Here is a 16,896-nt window from a genome sequence, read left to right as displayed (position 1 = left end):
ATATATATATAAAACAATATTGTGCAGAAAAAAAGCGGCATATTTAAAAAATATTTCGTGTGTGAAACTCAATTTGAATTAATTCAGCTAATTTTGTGACAAAAAATCGCAGGAGTGCAAGCAACATAGGTTCAAAATCAAATATTTGAAAGCAACAACACGTAACGAAATAAAAAAACTTTTCCAAATAAAGAAAAAACTTAAAAAAATTGGAACTAAGAAAAAATTTTTTTTAATCAAAAAACAAAAAATCCACTATATACCCTTAACAACAAGCTCAGCCGTTTCATTAACACGGCCAGCACTATTATGGGCTTCGCATGTGTATAAGCCAGCATGTCTAAATTCAATATTTTGTATAATTAAAATGCTGGTTTGCCGTCCAACATTCATGACGCTAACACCCATGGAAGGGTGTAATTTACGATGATTCATATACCATGAAAATGTGATTGGCATATCACCTTTGGTTACGATACAATTCAATTGGACGTAATCACCTTCGCTGTGATACTCGGATGGGAACGACATTGGAATTACCATCGGCAATTCTAAATATACACAAATTTTACATTACTTCTTTCAACTGTTTTTTCAAAAACATTTTTTTTATAAAGGCTGGTTGACAGAAAAAATAACAAAAATCGAAAAGAAAACGGAATTATTTTTCCAAAAAACCAAAAAAATCAATGAAGATGAAATTTGAAATGGGTGAAGTGTATGATGTATTGTGTGTGTATGAATATGACGAAAAAAAAATTGGTGCAATGGAAATGAAGACCTAATCCTAACCTTTGACAATGAGCAAAGATGAATACCTAGCAATGCCAGCTTGATTTGACGCAACGCATGTATATTCTCCAGCATCGTCTAATGTTAAATGTACTAAACGTAATAAAACCGTGGTATCGTCAATTTTTTGAGCCACCCGATAGTTATTGATCGTTTGATTATTCTTTTGCCAAATAATACTCATTGGAAAATCACCGGCAATAACTGTACACATTAATTTTGTGGAACCGCCGCCATTTATACCATTTTGATTAAAACTGAAGGGTTCAATTTGTGGCAACTCTGTTATTGAAAGAGGTTAAGGGATTTTTATAACAAAAAACAAAAAATTGGTTTAAAAAATTCAAAAAAAGGTACATGTTGTGAAGTGATTGTGTGAGTGTTTGCTGTGAACGCGAACCTTTCACCTTAAGAATAGAATAACGTGAAACACTTCCAGCTGAATTGGAGGCAGTGCATGTATAATTTCCTGCATCTTCGAGTGTTACATGCGATAATCGTAATAAACTTGTAGTATCATCGAGTTTTTGTACAATGTGGTTATGTTCGATAGTTTTATTATCCTTTAACCAAACAATTGTTAAAGGCGTGTCCCCAGATGTGACAGTGCATACTAATGTAGCAGAACCCCCACCATTAAGACCATTCTCATTAAAATGAAATGGTTCAATTTGTGGCATAACTGAAAAAACAAAAATGTAACTGAAGACACCATAAACAAATTGAAGGGAATTGACAAGAAAAATGAAAACTAAAAAATAACAATGAAAAATTGGTGATATGGTTTTAATAACATTTATGTCAAACCTTTGACATTAAGTGAAGAAGAATACCTATCAACTCCAGCTGGATTTGATGCAACACAAGTATATGTGCCAGCATCGTTTAAAGTTAAATATGTCAAACGTAATAAAAGTGATGTATCATCGAATTTTTGTATAAACCTTGAATCGGTTAATGTTTTATTGTCTTTCATCCAATAAATATTTAATGGCATATCACCTCTGATCACTGTACAAAATATTTTTAAGGAATCACCTTCGTTCACAATACCATTTTGGTTAAATACAAACGGTTCAATTTTGGGTTCCACTGAAAACATGTTAATGAATGAAAAAACGGGGTGTCACACAAAACCAAGCCAAATATGAAAACCTTATTGATAGACTGAGAATTCGTCCCATCAAATGTGGATGCTGTTATGTGGATTTTAAATAAATTTGCAAGACTCAATGACTACATAGCTAAGGCTTTTATGAAAGATAAAATCTTGTCCAAGAATTAAGTAAGACTACCTTTTCCAATTTCTTAATCGTTTTTTTTTTCTACTTGCTATGTATTGAAGTTTATACTCACAAGGAGTTTCACTCCCGGAGAAGACTTCATCTTTCATACCATGCTTGTTTACTTTTAGTTTAGATAGTCATGAATCGCCCTACAAATCTTTCTTAAATCCATATAATAGCATTTTTGATGTGACCCACTATCAGTCTCTCTGAAAACTTTAATATTTTTATCTCAATATTAAAATTTCCTGAATGGAATTGCAAGAGTTATAAAAAAATGAATGAATGCCTTTTTTCCACACACGCAAATAGCCAAAAATATGGGTTAATTTAATCACTCTCGTAAAATTGATTATTTGATCAGCAAAATACCCTGAACCATTAACTCAGCTGTGTGTGTAACAGAACCAGCCACATTTTTAACGATACACGTATAATTGCCAGCATCAATTGGATATACGGGATCAATTATTAAAAAGCTGTCACGTTTTCCAATTTTACTGATTGTAATTCCTGATTGTGGGGGTAGACTATTTCCTTGGAATGTCCAATAAATTTCTAACGGGAGATCGCCTTCAAATACATGACATGTTGCTTGCGCTGATTGACCTTTTATTACTGGCTCAAATTCAAATGACGTTATACGAGGTAAAACTGAAAAAATTCGAATTATCACACATTTTCTAGAGGGAAAAATAATTGTTGGAATTGAATGATGTTTTTATGTTGTTTAGTCACAAAGTATAGAGAAAATTTATCAAAATTCGAACCGTTCACTTTTAATTGTTTTGTTTCTGAAACAAAACCTGCTGAATTTTGTGCTTTGCATGTGTACAAGCCTGCATGTTGCCCACTAACTGAATCAATACTAAGTATTGTCATTCGAGGACCAGTTTGAACGATTTCAATACCCATCATGGAACTAATATTTTCATTATTAAAAAGCCATTCAATTTGAATTGGTAAATCGCCTTCTTTAACTATACAATTTACTGATGCAAATTGTCCAGGATATGTTGGATCGTCAAAGAAAAATGGTACTATTTTTGGTGGTACTATAAACAAAAAGTAATTTTCATAAAAATTAAAGAAAATAACAAACTGAAAATATTGAAATGAATATGTTTATGATAATTCCACACCATTTACTTTAAGCTCAGCACTGTAGCTTGCATTGCCAGCATCATTTCTAGCTAAACAAGTATACATGCCAGCGTGATTTGCATTAATTGACTCAATATTAAGCACAGAACCACGTTTTCCAGTTTTTGAGATTTCAATATTCATGAATTCTGTTAAATTTTGCCCATTAAATAACCAAATAAATTCTAAAGGGATATCACCTTCGGATACCCGACATTGTACAGACGCATACTGTTCAGAAAACGATGGTGCATCTCCAAAGGAAAAGGGAAGAATTTTTGGCATAACTATAAACAAAATTACATAATGGGTCAAAGAAAATTTTTTGAGGTTTTTAACATAAAATTTGTGCAGAAGAAAAATAAATGAACATCAAATTCAAAAATAAATAAAATTAAGCTCAGACATTTTCACAATTGCTCACTGCTAAAAAAAGCACTAGTTCGAGTATCCTACTTTTAAAATTGATTTCTATTGAATCAATCCTACCATTTTGAATTCTACCACGTTTTTTTGGTGTGGGTTCATTATCAATTAACCAGAACTTGCCTAAATGATTCTTGTTGTAGGTTTTAAGACGGTTTGTCACGAAATGAAAACGGAAGTACTTTTAGGTGCAACTATAAAGAAATATTTTCATTTATAATAAGTAGAGTTAGAAGATTGAATGAAATTAGAGAAAAATATATACAAGTGGTCTTATCTACAAGTCTTAGTTTAGACATTCCATAGAAGAATTCACTAACTTCTTAATCGCGAGATCCTAATTTCCGCCGCTATTGAAAGTTACGGAGTAAACTGATGAATGAAATAGTTGTAGTTGGTCTAACATCGCCGGAAAATTAATGCCTTCTACGATAAATTTTGTGAACCACGATTTAAATAATCGCACAGTAGGTAAAGCAAGTGGCATAGGACTTACCAATAATTGTCGTCAGATTGACGACACTTTTTGTTGAATATTAATGGAATGCTTGTTGTGAGCTCTACTGAATGAGAATGCCGAGTAGAAGTTAGTGAACTCTTTATAAAGTAGTAACTTGTATAGTTAGATATTTATGAGAATAATAGAATTAAAAGAGATCATTCAAAATTGTGATGTGTATTCACACCATTAATTTTTAATTCTTCCGTGTGTGATGCAATGCCTGCATTATTTTCCACAATACAAGTGTAGTTTCCCGCATGGCTACCATCAATCGATTCAATACTTAATAATGAATTTCGACGTTTTGTTGTTATATCTAAGTTCATGTATTCCTCAATCGGTTCACCATTAAATAACCATGTAAAATTTAATGGCATATCTCCTTGTGATACAATACACTGAACTGATATAAAATGGCCAGGATATAGAGGTTTTTCACCAAAAGGGAATGGTAGTATATTTGGTTGGACTGTAAAAATAATAAATTTATTGAAAAGGCGAAAATAAAATTATAAAAATTTTGTTTTTTGGGTTATTTTTTGTTTTGTTTATTGCGATAAATATTTGTACCATTTACAAATAATTGTGCAGTATGTGTTGCAACTCCTGCGGCATTCTGTACTTGACACGTGTAGTTGCCACTATCTTCGGCAGTTACAGAGTCAATTGATAAGACACTAATTTTTTTACCAAATTTCCCAATTGTTACTGAATCACTAGAATGAATATATTCCCCATTATGGGCCCATAAAAAGTTTACCGGTAAATCACCTTCAATCATTGCACATTGTACGTTTGCTGATTGACCAGAATTTAGAGCTTTGTCGCCAAAGGTAAATGGCGAAATTACTGGAGTAACTACGAATAAAATTATTATAAATTAGAAACCAAAGAAATTTTAAGGGGGCGATATATTGGATTGATTGAAAAAAATTATAAAATTGTAAAATTTTGGAAAAAAAATGTTAAAAACTTTGTGTGTGAGATGTTGTGTGTGAACAAACCATTTACAAATAATTGCGCAGTATGTGTTGCAACGCCTGCACCATTTTGTACTTGGCAAGTATAATTGCCAATATCTTCAGCAGTTACAGAATCAATTGACAGGAAACTAATTTTTTTACCAAATTTCCCAATTGTTACTGAATCACTAGAATGAATATATTCCCCATTATGTGCCCATAAAAAGTTTACCGGTAAATCACCTTCTATCATTGCACATTGTACATTTGCCGATTGACCAGAATTTAAAGCTTTGTCACCAAAAGTAAATGGCGAAATAACTGGAATAACTAAGAAAAGAATCAAATAAGAGGATGTGCTCAAAGAAAAAAAGAAAAAAACAAAATGAACCAAAAAATCGACCTATGAAAACTTCTAAAAAAGAAAAACGAACCATTGACCAATAACTTTGAACTATGCCGTGCAATTCCTGCTGCATTTTGCACTTGACACGTATAATTACCAACATTATTACCAGAAACGGATTCAATGGATAAAACACTAACACGTTTACCAAATTTTCCAATTGATAAATTATCATTCGTATCAATGAATTCACCATTTAGCGCCCAAATAAAATTTACTGGTAAATCACCTTCAAGCATTGTACACTGAACGGTAGCCGATTGGCCATAATTTAACGGAGTATCACCAAATGTAAACGGTGCAATTTTTGGAGGTACTATAAAAATTTATGGATATATTTGGATTAAAAACGTAGGAGTATTAATGGAAATTAGCTTAAAATTATACAAAAAAAGTTCATTTTAGAATTTTTCACCAACCGTTAACAATTAATTCTGAACTAAATGAGACACTGCCTGCATGATTTTCAGCAAAGCATGTATAATTTCCAGCATGATTTGCTGAGACACTGTCTATTGTTAATGAGCTAACACGCTTTCCTAACCTAGTAATAGTGATATCCATGTCATCAGTTATGGATTCTCCATTTAAGAACCAAGTGATATTTATTGGTAAATCTCCAACAGATATTGAACACGATATTGAAACAGTTTCTTCTAAAAATGTTGGTTCTTCACCGAAACTAAACGGGGCAATTTTTGGTACAACTGAAATATGGAAATTTTATTTACTGGATTGAAAACTAAGGGTAAAAAATAAATAAAAATAAAAATTATTCTATTTGAAACCCATTTGTGTATACCATTAACTAATAAACTCGAAGAATGCTCAGCGAAGCCTGCTAAATTTTTAACAACGCAAGTATATTCGCCAGCATGATCTGAATGTACGGCAGTTATGGATAACAATGACCCAGCATCTCCCAAAGGAACAATATTAATTTGATTAAGAGTTTGCGAAATATTTTTGTTATTAAATAACCACCATGAAGTAATTGGTTTATCACCACCAATAACTGCGCATGTCACCGTATACGGTTGTCCATAATTCAATGGTACATCACCAAATGAAAATGGGAGAATTTTTGGTGGGGCTAGTGAGGAAAAAATATGACGTTAATGATATTAGTCTACGTGTGTTAATCAAATGAATTTTATGGGGCTAAGCTTGGATTGTTATTGTTTATAGTACCATAGACTTGAAGTGTCGTCGTATAACTTTGACTCCCTGCTGAATTACTGGCCGTACAAGTATAATTTCCGTTATGGCCAGCATTAATTGAGCCTATGGTTAATAAACTAGTACGATCGCCAATATCGTTTGTTGTAATGTCTGTAAGGGAAGATAGAACTTCTCCGTGGAAATACCAGCTAATTTTAATCGGTTTGTCACCCTTTGAGACGTGACAATTTAATTGTATACTATCTCCTTCACTAAGAATTTCATCAGGTCCAAAAGGTATAATATGTGGCAAAACTAGGAATCAGAAAAATGTATGTGCTGTTAAAAACTAAAGCTACACTATAATAAATATTTGACCAAACGGTAGGTATCAAAATTTGACTTTAGTAAGATGTGATTTAGAAATACCTAACGTTTGTTCTAAAATTAAGACCGTGGTTCAAAAAGGAAATTTTTATCTTTAAATGAAGTACCATTTATGGCTAAAATTGTTGAATGTGAAACAGTTCCTGCTTGATTCGAAACAGTACATGTGTATTCACCGCTGTGTTCAGCTTGCGTAAATTCAATGCTTAAAGTACTTAATCGTTTATTAATACGAGTGATTGTGATTCCCGTATTTTCATTATCTTTTAAAATTTGACCATTATGATACCACTGAATATCCATTGGAAAGTCACCCTTCAATACCGAACAAGAAGCACTAGCTGGTTCAGCATAGTTAACTGTTTCTTCGCCAAAATTAAACGGGAGTATTTGTGGAGGAACTAGAGAAATATGGTTACAAAATAAATACAGAAAAGAAAAATAAACTAACTACAGAGAAAAATTTTTACTCATATGGAAAATACCATTTATAATTAAATTGGCTGTATATGACGTAAAGCCCGCTTCGTTTGTGGCTGTACAAGTGTAATTACCGGCATGTTCGGCTTGAACATATTCGATACTTAAAGAACTTAATCGTTTACTGATATTATTAATTGTGATGTCATAGTTATTTTCGAGTAATTGTCCATTAAGACTCCATTTTATTTCCATTGGGAAATCACCTTTCATAATTGAACATTGTATGCTTATCGCTTCACCAGCGTTTAATGGTTCGTCTCCAAATGAGAATGGGAAAATTTGTGGAGCCACTAAATTCATGAAGAAAAAGGTATTGAAGGATTTTTAACAAAAACAAAAACGAACATAAAAAGAAATAAAAATTAACATAAATGGTCTTAAATTCACTGTAAATTACAACGCGCTACAAAAATGAAACGCTACGAGAATTGACTTTGTCATGGCAGCTTAGAGTTTTGAATTCAAAAGATTCATTTCAGACCTAGTTACAGCCTTTCATTTACATAGCGCGATGTGGTTTAAAGTGATCGAGTAAGTCCTAAATTTGAAAATACCATTAATAACTAAATTAGCTGAATATGTAACCGAGCCAGCTCTATTTGTAACATTACAAGTATATGTTCCGCTATGTTCGGCTTGCACATCTTCGATACTTAACGAGCTTAAACGCTTATTAATACGCGTGGTTGTAATACCATAATTATCCGAGCCTTTTAAAATGTGATCATTATGACTCCAAATAATTTCCATTGGTTGATCCCCTTTTGATACTGAACATTGAGCACTAACCGTTTCACCAGAATTAATTGGATCATCACCAAAATCAAATGGTTGTATCTGAGGAGAAACTATTGTTCCAATATATAGATTTTTAGGATAATTTATTTTTTTTGGATATGGTGGCCAAAATTAAAAAAAAAAAAACATAAAATAAATATTGAAAACAGATCAGACATGAAAACAATCACCATTTATTATTAACGTAGATGTATGAGAAACAGATCCAGCCAAATTTGTGGCTACGCAAGAATAATTTCCACTATGAAAAGCCTCAGCAGATTCGATGGTTAACGTTGAGACTTTTTTATTATTTTGAGCAATGTTTATTGCATTATAATCTCTAATCGGTTCCCCATTAAATGTCCAAGTTAAATTTATTGGGTAATCGCCTTTAGACACCACACATTGTATGCTTGTCAAATCACCAGCGTCCAAAGGTTCGTTTCCAAAGTCAAAAGGAAGAATTTGGGGTGGTACTAGGAATGTAAACATAAAGAAAACAAAAAACTACTTAATTTTGGAACTTATTTAAGTAAACGAACCATTAATTGATAATACAGTTGAATGATTTACCGATCCTGCTAAATTCGTAGCTGTACAAGTATATTCGCCAGCATGAATCGCTTCAACTGAGTCAATTGTTAATGTTGAAACTTTTTTGTTATTTTTAACAATTTGAATACCATTGCCTTTTATGATTTTTTGACCATTTAAACTCCAAACTATACTAACAGGGAAGTCACCTTTTGATATTGCGCAATTTATGGTTGTTAAATCGCCAGCATCGATTGGCTCGTCACCAAAATCGAAAGGAATAATTTGTGGTGGAACTGATAGGAGAAAAAAGGAGCAAAAGAAATAAATTTAAAAAAAATTCAACATAAATATTTTGAAATTATTGAAATTATTGAAATCAAACCATTAATGGCTAAAACAGCAGAATGGCTAACAGATCCTGCGGCATTTGACGCGGTACAAGTATAAGTCCCACTATGAATTGCTTCCGCTGATTCAATTGTTAGAATAGATAGTTTCTTTTTATTGCGTTCAATTGAAATACCATCATCACTTCTAACCGGTTTATTATTTAAACTCCATGTAAAATTTATTGGAAAATCACCTTTTGCTACCGCACATGATATCGTAGTCAAATCTCCCGCATCAATAGGATCATCACCAAATTCAAAGGGAATGATCTGAGGAGGAACTGAGGATTTATGATAAAAAATTAAAAAGAAAAAAAAAAAAACTAAAAGACAGCAAAAATATTTGAACAATTGTTCAAACCATTAATGGCTAGTGTTGCAGAATGGCTAACGGATCCAGCTATATTCGAGGCAGTACACGTGTAAGTGCCACTATGAATTGCTTCCGCTGAATCGATTGTCAAAGTTGACACTTTCTTTTTATTCCGTTCGATTGAAATATCATCATCATCGTCTCGAACGGGTTTTCCATTTAAGCTCCAAGTAAAATTAATTGGAAAATCACCTTTAGCCACAGCACATTGTACTGTTGTTAAATCACCCGCGTCAATCGGTTCATCGCCGAATTCAAAAGGAATGATTTGGGGTGGAACTAATATGGATAAAATGAAACTAAAATTAAAACCAAATCTACTGGAAATAAAATAAAATCAAACCATTAATGGCTAATACTGCAGAATGGCTAACCGACCCAGCTGCATTCGAAGCGGTACAAGTGTACGTTCCGCTATGAATAGCTTCTGCTGCGTCAATCGATAATATTGATACCTTCTTTTTATTCCTTTCTATATTAATTCCATCATTTTCCCTAATTGGTTTATCATTTAAGCTCCAAGTGAAATTTATGGGGAAGTCACCTCTAGATATAGCACAATTTACAATAGTTAAATCACCAGCGTCGATGGGTTCATCACCAAATTCAAAAGGAATAATTTGAGGGGGTACTAGAAGGTGGAAAAATTAAACAGAGAAAAATACGTTTAAACTAAATACAGATTAAAATTCAGAAAAAAATTCAAACCATTAATGGCTAAAATTGCAGAATGGCTAACAGATCCTGCGGCATTTGAAGCGGTACAAGTATATTTGCCGCTATGCATTGCTTCCGCCGAATCAATTGATAAAGTTGATACCTTTTTTTTATTTCGCTCAATTGAAATACCATCATCGTTTCGAATCGGTTTCTCATTTAAACTCCATGTTATGTTTATGGGAAAGTCTCCCCTAGATATTGCACAATTAACAGCGGTTAAATCACCAGCATCGATAGGTTCTTCACCGAAATCAAATGGAATAATTTGGGGTGGAACTGTGTAGTAGTAATATGGATTAAAACATAAATTTTGATGTGTTTTTGTAAGAAAACGAAAATAATAAAAAGATACATAAAACAAATTAAATCATTATTGAAATCAAACCATTAATAGATAAAATTGCAGAATGGCTAACCGATCCAGCTATATTCGAAGCTGTACAAGTGTATCTACCACTATGAATTGCTTCAGCTGAATCAATAGTTAATGTTGAAACTTTTTTATTATGTTTAGCAATTCGAATACCGTCCTCTTTACGAATGGGTTGTCCATTAAGACTCCAATTCAAATCAATTGGATAGTCACCTTTTGCCACAGCACATTGTACTGTTGTTAAATCGCCAGCATCAATTGGCTCATCACCGAAATCGAAGGGTATTAATTGTGGTGGAACTAAATTGGATTGAAAACTGAACATTTTTATAAACAAATTGAGAGAATAAATAAAAAAAACAATTGAATAACACAGTAATACCAACTTGTAGATTATTAATAGAACTATACCATTTACAAGTAAAATCGACGATTGTGACGTCATGCCGACGTCATTGTTTACTAAACACGTGTAGTTACCAGCGTGATGAGATTGAATATTTGTTATAGTTAAAACTGATACTGAATCGCCAGCAGGTATTATCATAATTTCATCGTAAACAGTGATATTTCGTCCATTTAAATGCCAACCAATTTTTAATGGTTTATCACCGCTGATAACGGCACATGTTATGGATGTCAATTGACCAGAATTTAAAGGTACATCCCCAAATGTGAAAGGAAGAATTTTTGGTAGTTCTAAAAGATAGGTTTATAGGTTTAGGAACAAATTACTTGGATTAAATTAATACAACCAAAATTCTAAGTAGTGTGGGCGCTGAGTGGGTTTCGTATGCATTTACAGGTCCTACCCAACAAGGAGTGTATTTCGACGTATTTTGGCCCGATTAATCCGAATTTTCTTGCTTATTGCCCCGAGTGGGGGGGGGGAATTTGTTATAAATAAATTAAGTTTTTATACGGTCATTGACAGTGACAGTACGTGTTGTTGACAGTCGACGTGTCGCTATGTTGACGTCGACTGTCAACAACACCAAAGAACTAACTGTGATAATGTTTAATTATTATTACTAAATTTTATTATGACAACGTCTGACAAAACCAAAATCTTTTTAAGTATCTGTTTATTTTATTCGTCAAAAGTCAGATTGAAGAAAGAGGTTTGTTTCATAATTATGACATGAAAAGTTTTAATGACAAAACATAACCTCTAATTTCATGTATGACATGAAAAGCTAATGTCGTTTTGATATTTTACAGATAGTTGTTAGGCAATAGTGATACTAGTCGACTATAGAAATAAGCAATGTTAACAAGTAGAGCTTGAAAATGACCCAAACGTGGTCGAAACGTCGCTTAATTGAATAAATAACTGGTTCTTCTAATAGAACCTTCGTTGGTTTAAGGCGAAATTAGATTCATTTTCCTATTTTGAATTTTTATTTACCAACGCAATTAGAGTCTTTTTACATCTAAATATTTCTTTTGTTTATTCGTCTTGATACGACCAATAAAACCGGAGATATGGTTCAAATTATAAAACAAAAATGATATTGCATCAGGTCGGCGCGCAGCGCTTGGTTTGAAACGTCCTATGGCCGTATAAACAATTAAATTGTTTATAACAAATTTCACCCCACTCTGAGGGATGAGTAAGTTAAAAATTCGAGTTCAGCGTGTCAAAATACACTTATTGTTCGGCGAGACCTGTGAATGCATACGAAACCCACTCAGCGCGAAACCTACACTAAAGCACATCTAGAAACCATTTAAGGATAAAATTTTACGTACTATGAGATTCCAAACCCTAAATACTTTTTTAGTGGGGGTTAGTGTTTTTAAAACGGTTTGTGAGTTTTGCATATACCATTGACGCGAATGGATGTTGTATAACTTTGTGTTCCTGCTGGATTACTAGCTGTACATGTATAATTCCCATTATGACCAGCGTTTACTGATAAAATCGATAAGAAACTAGTTCGTTCACCCACTTGAACCGTTGATATTCCCATATGGGATGATAAATCAGCACCATGGAAATACCATGAGATTTTTAACGGTTTATCACCTTTTGATACATGACATGTTAATTGGGCACTATCGCCAGTGTTTAATTCTTCTTCAATACCAAATGGAATTATGTGTGGTAAAACTATAAAAATTATCAAAATTGGTTTTGTGGAATAAAAAATGGAAAGAACACAAAAATAAATAAAATACACCAAAAAAACATCGAAAATTTGAGTTTATAAAATGTAATACCATTAATGGCTAAAGTAGCCGTATATGAAATTGAGCCTGCTTCATTTGTAACCGTACATGTATAGTCTCCGCTATGCTCGGCTTGAGCGTCTTCTATACTTAACGAACTTAAACGCTTATTAATGCGTGTAGTTGAAATGCCATAATTATCTGTTTCTTTGATTATGTGACCGTTATGACTCCATGTTATATTCATTGGATAATCACCTTTGATTACAGCACACTGAACAGTGGCCATTTCACCAGAATTGATTGGAGCATCACCAAAATCAAATTGTGATATTTGTGGGGGAACTGTTTTGAGTAAATTTGGAAAAAACGTTAAATGAATTTCATTTTCTTATTTTAGTAAAATTAAAAGCAGTAAGTCTTTGTGGAACGATTCATTTGATAACGTGGAGGCCCCATCTATCGATAAATATACTAGGCGTCTTAAATGGTTCACTTAAAACAACGAGGGACCATTCTACTTTCTCTGAGGGATCATTATAGAGCACTTTCCCCTATATTCTGACCTATGCTAAACCAAATGACTATTTTGAACGGCTTCTTTTGAATCCAAAGGCGTAAAGAATAGCTTAAAATATTGAGACATTTTTAAAACAGGGATCTATGAACAAAACATTCGGCCACTGTTAATAAATTTCGCTCAGGGTGAGGTGTTTATAAGGACCAGCTTGAACAAGGGCCAGAAAGAACAAGCAATGTGTTGTACAGATTGGTTTGTAGGAACCTGGCAAAACTTTTTATTTTGCTCTTGTCTAAAGTCAAGAGACAGTATTTAAGGTTGGGCTAATTGCTTCCTCGCTATTCTCTGTTTACCTGAAGGCAAAAGAAGTGAAATTGAAGACAAGAGCACCAGTAATTTGATTCGCTAGCAAAGAAATTTTATCTTGAGAATTGACTGACAAAGGAACTAAACAGGATAGGATAAAATTACAAAATTAAAATAAAGAACACAAAATCTACGACGAACACAAAGATAAGAAAAAAAGTAAAAAAATAAAAATACCGTTAACTGTTAAATGTGCTCTAAATTCAACAGTCCCAGCGCTATTATTTGCAATACAAGTGTATTCGCCAGCATGATCAGCATTTATTGAATCAATATTTAGCATGCTTGTGCGTCGGGACGTTTGACTTATGTAAATATCACTCCTGGTTTTAATATCAATTATTTTATCATTTAATAACCAATTGATTGTAATTGGTAAGTCCCCTTTATTTACTGCACAATTCACTGAGGTCATTTCACCAGCATTCACCGGTTCATCACCAAATGAGAATGGTAAAATTTGTGGTGGAACTGTGTAAAATTTTTTTTGGATTAATTTGGAGTAAAATAATAAAATGGATTACAAAATAAACAAAAATTTGAACAGAAACCACATAGATTTTAAATTAAGAGAGTATGAAAAAAAATTGCATCCCTCAGGGCTCGAATCTTAGTCCTCTCCATGAGTTTCAGGGATGTGTTTCTTTCATACTATAATAATTTGTAGGCAAATAATTTAATTGTTTCGTGGCTTGTTTACCATTGACTGCTAAAACTGTTGCATACTCAACAATTCCAGCCTTATTTTCGGCAATACATTTATATTCGCCACTATGTTCATCCGTTATGGATTCAATATTTAATAAACTAGCTCTGGATGACATTTGATTTACTTTAACACCGTAAACTTTCTCAACTGGGACATTATTTAATGTCCAATTTATTTTTATTGGGAGATCACCCTTATTGACAGCGCAGGTAATGGATACTGTTTCTTCTGAATTTAATGGTTCATCTCCAAATGTGAACGGGAAAATTTGTGGTTTCACTAATTAAGGGAAAAATTTAATTTCCAAGGTATATTATTTTCGAATAATTTTTGGTTAAATTTGAAGGAGAAAAGTAAAAATAATCGAATAAAAATGGGCTAAAAAAAATATATAATGGAAGTTTGAAATACCATTAACATTTAAAATAGCCGAATAATTAGCAATCCCTGCCAAATTACTAGCAACACAAGTAAATTCACCCTGATGACCAGGGCCTACAGCATTTATGCTAAGTATATTTGATCTATCACCAAACATTGATGTACTAATGCCTAAAGCATGAGATTTAGTATCATATCCATGAAAATGCCACTCAATTCGTAACGGTTTATCGCCCTTTGGCACATAACAATTTAATTGTACGCTATCACCGGCATTAACTGGACCATCAAAAGCAAAAGGTGTGATATGTGGGGCAACTGTGAACATTTTGAAAAAGAACATTAAAAATCCAGCAAAATTCAAATGACATTTCACCCATAATGAATTTACATCTTTCAAGTTGGTATTCCTGGCTAATATTCATCTTGTGTGGCATATTCGTAGCATGATTTGATGAGTATAAATAAAAATCTATAAACTAAATCGTTTTTCCTATCAAAAAGAAGCGTTGATGATCTGAATAAAGAATTACAAACGAGCGGCTCAAAGCAAATATAATAACACAAAACTCAATTATGTGTGATTAAAATTAAAATCAAATAAAACCAAAACACTGTAGTTAAAAGAGAAAAAAAATTATGTTATATTTAATGCTGCAGATGGGTGAAATAATATTGGTATCAATAATAGTTGAAGTCAGTTTTTCATATCTACGCTCGATTAAAAAAAACAAAGGTCTCCGGACACAATACATTGATTTTTGGTTTCGGTTAAGGTTCCCATACATATAATTGAGTCACTAATATAGAACAGAAGTGACGGAGTTGGCTGCGTCCTTGACAGGATATTTAGAGGACCCGCGTTCGAATCTTGGTTGCTGTGTAACTTTTTTGTTTCTTTATATTTGCTTAAAATAAAAAAAAGATAGTCAATCATTCTGTGAGTCGACAGAAGTGTAAACTTGAAACTTAAAAACGGAGTTGCCGACATCCAAAATCGGGGGTCCAAAATATCTAGAGGACCCGGGTTCGAGTTTCGACTTATGTGTTACTTCTTTGTTTCTTTCTATTTGTTTAAAAAAAAGATAGGCAGTCATGAGAACTGTCGACAGAAGTGAAAACCTAAAAATTTGGAATAACTGTGTTTTTTTTTTTGAAATTATTAATGTGGGTATAAAAAACTATTATAAGAAAATATTATGACTGGTTTGGGTTTCGAACCCTGGTTTTCTGAATAGCATCTTAGCACCGAGACCACTTACCCACCAGGCAGGTTGAATTCTGATTGAATTTTTAGTGTTTAGTTTCGACTTTTTACCGTGACGACCACGCGAGTTCGTTACATTAAGGCTCATACATTTTTTCAAGTAAAGTCTAGAAAATTTTCCCCTGTAGCTCATAATTTCGTACTTAAAGCGTTATGCCTCATATGAAATTTCGATACTCTAAGCTTCTTTTATTATTAATACCAAAATTATTTCATCTATCTACCGTACTAAACATATGTGTGTTGGTGTGGCACGAATATATCGAACCACAGAAGTTAGTGACTATATAAAATAAAAATGTATGTAGTATGTAACATGAATTGGGGGGTGTTGGGTGGTATGAACGTATTTTCTATTATCCTACCTTAATTTTATATCTTTTTCTTACATACACTATTTTCATAGTATACTCATTTCTATATCGTTTACAATTGTTCAGTATTCGTAGTAGTATGTAGGTAGCAGCTAGCGTGAGCGCAACAAGTGGATTGCTGGCGATGTATATATGTAATCAACAACCCCCTATCGCTTTAGTGAAGTCGATGTAGTATACGACCTACTGTTTAAATTTATCATATGGTTTGTCTCACAAATAAAATTGTTTTTTTTTTTTTAAAATACAATAATAATAAAATGGGAAAATATTTTATGCTAAATATGCATGTATTAAAAAAGTTCACTAGGACTTCCTAGGAGTTCCGAAAATGTGTGGTAGTACCTTAAACAATTTTTATCCGTTGGAAGTACATTGTTTTACGTA

The 16,896-nt window shown here is 32.8% G+C and overlaps 1 protein-coding gene across 1 annotated transcript in view; it reads right to left on the bottom strand.

The window, feature by feature from the left end:
* LOC123305652 (Down syndrome cell adhesion molecule-like protein Dscam2) overlaps positions 1 to 16,896 on the bottom strand; it is a 140,708-nt gene that overhangs the window by 18,995 nt on the left and 104,817 nt on the right. Inside the window, 3 exon segments of the mRNA XM_044887428.1 lie at positions 4,720 to 4,865; positions 5,560 to 5,584; positions 10,886 to 11,020. Coding sequence (XP_044743363.1) covers positions 4,720 to 4,865; positions 5,560 to 5,584; positions 10,886 to 11,020 — 306 coding nt within the window.

Source organism: Chrysoperla carnea, chromosome 1 (assembly GCF_905475395.1).
Source record: "Chrysoperla carnea chromosome 1, inChrCarn1.1, whole genome shotgun sequence".
Classification (NCBI taxonomy): domain Eukaryota; kingdom Metazoa; phylum Arthropoda; class Insecta; order Neuroptera; family Chrysopidae; genus Chrysoperla; species Chrysoperla carnea.
Note: the sequence above shows the minus strand (reverse complement) of the source record. Positions and strands in the feature narration are given on the sequence as shown.